Source organism: Nestor notabilis, unplaced genomic scaffold (genome assembly GCF_000696875.1).
Source record: "Nestor notabilis isolate BGI_N333 unplaced genomic scaffold, ASM69687v1 scaffold8731, whole genome shotgun sequence".
Classification (NCBI taxonomy): domain Eukaryota; kingdom Metazoa; phylum Chordata; class Aves; order Psittaciformes; family Psittacidae; genus Nestor; species Nestor notabilis.
In genome coordinates this window covers 24,501-30,103 of record NW_009915098.1, presented here as the reverse complement: position 1 = coordinate 30,103, position 5,603 = coordinate 24,501, and the positions used below count along the sequence as shown (strand labels likewise).

Below are 5,603 nucleotides of genomic sequence, written 5' to 3'. Positions count from 1 at the left end.
AAAGTGCAAGACTTGGCCAAAGGTAAATATTTGGTCCTATTTCCCTGGAGAATTGCACTATTTTGCAAAGAGTCTGGCGTACCTACTTTAAGAAGGAAGAGGGAGGTGGGGTTAGCACCATGTCAGCAGCCAGGACAGGTTTTGATGCAAAGAATCACTGCAATAAATCTACAAATGGGACAAAATGCAATTGACATCTGAGGGTAGCTAATGCCCAGCTAATAGGACAGGATACCTGAGTTCCCCCAGCAGGGAGAAGATAAAGATCTCCTCTTTCAGCACGGTGGAAACTATTTGATAGTGGGAAATTACTAATTTAATTAGTAATTAATCTGTACAAGGTGGACTTTAGTATGGGATTCATGAAGTAAATAAGCAAATGGCCAAAGGGAGGATGAGAAAGGGTTAACTGATGGGGAAATCTTTGGGCTGGGCAGAGGTAGTAAAAGCAGCTCTCTAGTGTTGCCTCTGGATGCTACAAGTATTTAATATTTTTATTAGTCAGTCCAGCCCAAAAATAACAGTTTGTTAACAAAATGTGCTGATGATCCAATGTCTGGAACAGCAGGGAGTATCTTGGTTAGAAATGCTGGAAGAGTAGAAAGATGTAGGTGCATGGGTTGGTCAGAGGATGACTCCAAACTGCTAGTATGTTATGGCTGGGAAAAGGCCAACATGACCCACAGCTACACCAGGCAAGTTCAATCCAGTACAGACCAGAACTATTAATGCCCTGTGTGAGGTCTAGATTTGACCTCACCTGGAGTACTGGCTACTTCTGGTCACCTTTGATAGAGAAGGACAAGTTAAAAACGGAGCTGGTGCAGACAGGGGCTATTAGGACGATCTGATGTGCCATCCTATGGGCTCAAGTTGCAGTGACACGGACCTTACCCAGCACCTTACATAAATAAAGTGGTCTGACCCTAAGGATCTCATAAGTTACTGCTTCTCTGCGGTCAGGATCATTTCATGAACTGCCGCCATAGAAGATAGCTCCTTCGTTACAAGCAGGAAGAACAGAGCATGGAAAAACAGTTGTTATTCACAGTGTGTTTCCTACGGGTGGTGGGGAATCTGACCACATGAGCTGAAAATACACTCCACTGGCTGCCAATAAAAGTGCTATTCCTTATGTTCACATTTTAGCAAGGACATCAGCCCACAAAACACCTACTCCTCTTTTAGCTGCACAAATGGCAGCATTGCAATGATAGACAACTTAAAACAGAAGCTGTTTTTGCTGGGGATTTCTGGCAGAAGTTTCATATGTTGAAGAAAACAGAAATCTCAGTGGCTCTGAGGTGGCAGAAGCCCAGCAAGATGCTGCCTGAACTTCTGAATGTGTAAACCTGCCTGTGCAGCTTCTGGATGCACAGAGAGGTGCATAAGTAGGGCAATGGAGGGGTTAATGGGAGTGGGGGGCATGCAGCGAACAGAGCTCTGTGCAACAAAAAACTCTGCTAGTTTCTATGGTGTCAGACCTGCTTTTTGGGGCCCAGCTTTCATCTCTGCAAGAGGCCTGTTTGTAACTGATTTGAAAAGCCTTGTGTTCCTCCTACTTTGAGTCTCCTCATTCAAGTGCCTGCTGAGACCACAACCAGTCCCAGGCCTGCCTGTGAGGAAGAAGGCGAGAAGCAGGAGGAAGGTCTCTGCCCTTCTATTCTTCAAACCACTTTCCAAGAGAGAGGAATCCTCCCTGATTCCTCTTGCTTTGCTTGGTTCCCCACAGCGCATCATCCACAGCCCTGCAGGTGGTGGCTATGCCTGGCCCCGGAAAGTGGCAGGGTGCGAGATACAGTTCAGCTCTGGCCAAACATTTCCCAATCTCTCTCCCTCTTTCTCTTTGAGGACATCCCTGGGTTGGTGTTCTGGCATCCTTGTTGCTCCCCATAGTCTTGCTATGACTCAGGAGGGACCAACGAGACTTCCCATCCTGAGAAAGGGTGTTTGAGTGAACAGTCTATCAAAAAGGATCCCTTACTTCCAAAAGATAAGGCACAAACATTTTGCAGCTGGTGGGGTTATATGATTTCCCAGCAGATGAGCTGGGCTTTGTGGCAGTAGATTAATGAATAGCCATATTGCTTCTTATACTGGCCCTGGCTAGTGGATTAATATATTTGTTCCCTTTAAATCTTCAATAGAGAATAATTAGCTTAGTGTCCACACAGACAACACGAACAACACTGGACTGCCCTCTTTGCTACAACAACAGTCATTGTGAGAGCATTCTGAGTTCCTGCATGCCCCTGGGGCTCTTGTGCTTCATGTGGGGCACAAAAGACTTCAGAGTGTGACAGCCTCTCTTAGATGAGTACAGAGCTGTGCCCCAGAGCCATGGGTACCTGTAGTGCTTGTGATGCTCTTTTCACCATAGAAGAGCTGTCAAGAAAAGAAGATGGTGATTCAGTATCTCTGAGACTTTGGCTGGTCTCTCCAGGACTTGGCTGTGCTTGGAGGAGAATCTACCCAATGTACTCTCAATCTCCAGCGGCTGAAGGTTGGTGTCACAGGCTCTCTGCACCCCAGCAATGGGCTCCAGGCACATCAACCATCCCGGTGGCATTTCACTGAACCACAGTGTGGCTGGTGCTGAGACCATCAGAGAAGTGCTGGTGCAGAGGAGATGAAACTCATCGCCATGGAGGGGGAAGAGGCTGGAGCATCATCTTAGTAACGCAGAAAGTGGTGTCTCTTGTGGAGATCCAACCCACTTCTTCCACTTGAAAAGAAGATGTTGGTCTGTGAGATGTCTCCCTCCTGCAGTGGTTTCATCACTGAGGAGGATGTGGCAGTGATCTGGAAGGTTGCTAGCACTGAGCCACCTCTTTGTAAGGGGAAAGGGGATGGCAATGGGGAAAAGTCTTTAATTCCCCACCCAACGCTGGGAGACAGGAGGGACGAAGGAATGCTGGGACGGGCAGGGATGCCCTGATGTATAGACACAGAGCATGGCTCCCTGTGACATCTGGGTCAGTCCCTCAGCTGCCCTCTCCATAGGGAGATGCAGAGTCAGACCAGCTCTGACTACAGGAAACTCTCCTCCACCTCTTGGTGCCCTGTGGTCAGCTCCTGGCAGCTCGGCTGTGGGTCAGATTCCTGCTCCTCGTTCTGCTGGAGGCCCAGAGGGCTGTCACAGGATATTGTAGACGATGTGTTGGCTTCATTCAGCATAGAGCTAAAGGGAGACAAGAAGAAGAGAGAAATGAGTGCCTTGTCCCACGTCTCCTTGTGGGAAAAGGTTCCCAACAGCTGAGAAGCATGTTGAGCTCCAAGGAGCCCCACTCTATCTGAGTTGCTTTCCAGACAATATCAGTTTGGTCTATTCATCCCTCAAACGCAACATACACCCGTTTGGGTTCTGCAGACAGTGGGTCCCTGTGTGCCCTCCTCCTTGTGAGTGTGCACAGCTGTCCCCAGCTGTGCTGGCTGATGTATGGGGATGCGAGATGGCACCTATCTTAGCTCACATCCCACCTCCTCTAGCTCATCTCCACCCCTGCGGGCTCAGATAGGGGTGACACTGCCCTCCTTCTCACCCAGTAAACCCACCCCTGGTCTATCCCTCAGTAGAGCATCCCCATTTCCTCTTGAGGCCCCTCTTTTCAGGTTTGGGCAGTCAGGGAAAGGGACAGCATTCAGAAGAGATGTTTTTACCTGGCCCGGCTGATGGAGGCCTCCTGAGGGAGGTCACAGATTGCCTCTGGTTTGGGGTCGGGCAGAGGGATGATATAATCATTCTCGCCTCCGTTCTGGTGCACGGAGGTGTAGAGGATGCTGCCGGGGGGGGAGCTGGCTGTGATCCTGGCGTTGTTCAGCCTGGGGATCGTGGGTCTTGTGCGGACAACAGCGGGGTGGTCGCTCTTCATGAACTCTTCATCCACCTGCTGGTACCTCTGCAGGTTACCAATGAAACGGGAAGGTCTCATGAGTGGAGAGGCACTTGTGTTGTATTTGCTTTCCCTGACCCCTAGGCTTTGTCTAGAGGGCTGGGCATGTTCTAGCTGGGTTCAGCTACCCTGACTATCATGAGATAGATTATGAATGTTTCCTAAGGGAGAGGTCAGGGGCACAACTCCACAGCTCCAAAACCCCAAACAGTTGGAGGCAGGATTTTAATCTCCTGCCACTTCTGATTTCTGTCTGGTGATGTTGGTTGTCTCAGCAGTACCCCCAGGATGCCCAAGTCACCTTCGTTGGCTGTTCAAGCTAATGCAGCCTTAGTCACAGCAAAGTCCTCCGGCACAGCAGCACTAAACACTGGTCTCCAAACCCTGACTGAGTGCCCTAACTAAAGCATCATCCTCCACAGAGCACTGACCCACTGCTGTCCCTCCAGCACAGGGTCCTTTGAACATACCTTTCTGTAGCAATCCACCAAGAGGTTTCCCATAAGCACAACCAACTGAGAGAAGGATGGTCTGATCTCAAACTTCTCCTCCCAGCACTTCTGCATGATATCATAGCTGACAAGAGGAATGAGAGAGCACTCTGGTGAGTTATGGGGCGGGGACAGGAGAGGCAGAAACACTTCTGTAGTTTGTGTATTGCAGGCCCAGGGCAAATATGTATGGGCATCACTTACATTTCGTCAGAGGCATGGGTGGGTTTGGACATCCGATAGCCACGTTTGATGGCGTTGTAGAACTGTTCGTTCATAGGCAGCTCGGGGTATGGAGTCCCCCCTGGGTGTAAAGGGAGAGCAGGAGATTAGGCTGATGGATTTCCTACCACTCCATTCCAACATGCATTTCACACCAAGGTTTCCTTTATATCTTTACCTTTCCTGTTTCATTTCACTTCCAAATGGCAATGTCAGCATGGGAAGAAAGAGACAGGGAATGAAGCGCTACTCTGACTGGTAAAGTTGGGACTTGGGGATTAGAAATGGGTATCTATTGTCTCTGGGAAGGGATCCTGCTAAAATGCTATCAGACCTACAGACATCACCATGATCTCCAGGGCACTTACCTAGAGTGAATATCTCCCAGAGGAGAATCCCAAAGGACCACACATCACTAAGGGTGGTGTAGAGGTTGTTGAAGATGCTCTCAGGAGCCATCCACTTAAGGGGCAAGAAGGTCTAAGAGGCAAAAATGGAACAAGAAGAGAGTCAGCTGCATCTACAGCACTTGTTTCAGCGCAGCACTGGCTGTGCTGTTCCTGGGATTCGCTTGCACAACGAATACCAAAATAATCTCCAGGAAGGATTGCATAGGGGCCCAGTTTCATTTCCCGTTTTGGAAGGAAAAGCATCTATGGCAAGGCTGGATTGGAAAACCACAGCCCCTCTGCAGGAAGCTCTCCCTGCCCAGGCACTGGGTGCCTACCTGCCATCCCATGCAAATCGGAGAAGTTAAGTAAGTTCGTAGAGTAGATAAAGACTGGAGTTGGAGGGGCCTGGCTCCGCTCTCAGCTCCCCCAGACTCAGTTTCTCTGGGAATTACATGGCCTGCTTTGCTTGGGGTTGCACATTCCCAAATATCTTGGGGCTGGAAGTGGACATGCTCTTGCTGATGTCACAGGAGGTTCTGGGCAAGCTCAATTACATCCTCATCCTCTCCTGCCTTGACAGATTGGAGACATCTTTCTGGAAAGTA

The 5,603-nt window shown here is 49.4% G+C and overlaps 1 protein-coding gene across 1 annotated transcript in view; it reads right to left on the bottom strand.

Annotated features, from left to right (window-relative positions):
- Positions 1-3,030: 3,030 nt before the first annotated feature.
- The window catches only part of PDGFRB (platelet-derived growth factor receptor, beta polypeptide), a gene marked incomplete at its 5' end in the record, with an annotated part of 13,225 nt that continues 10,652 nt past the window's right edge, over positions 3,031-5,603 (bottom strand). Inside the window, 5 exons of the mRNA XM_010023959.1 lie at positions 3,031-3,181; positions 3,661-3,899; positions 4,364-4,469; positions 4,589-4,688; positions 4,975-5,086. Of these exons, the coding sequence (XP_010022261.1) occupies positions 3,031-3,181; positions 3,661-3,899; positions 4,364-4,469; positions 4,589-4,688; positions 4,975-5,086 (708 nt within the window). The remainder of the gene's footprint in view (positions 3,182-3,660; positions 3,900-4,363; positions 4,470-4,588; positions 4,689-4,974; positions 5,087-5,603) is intronic.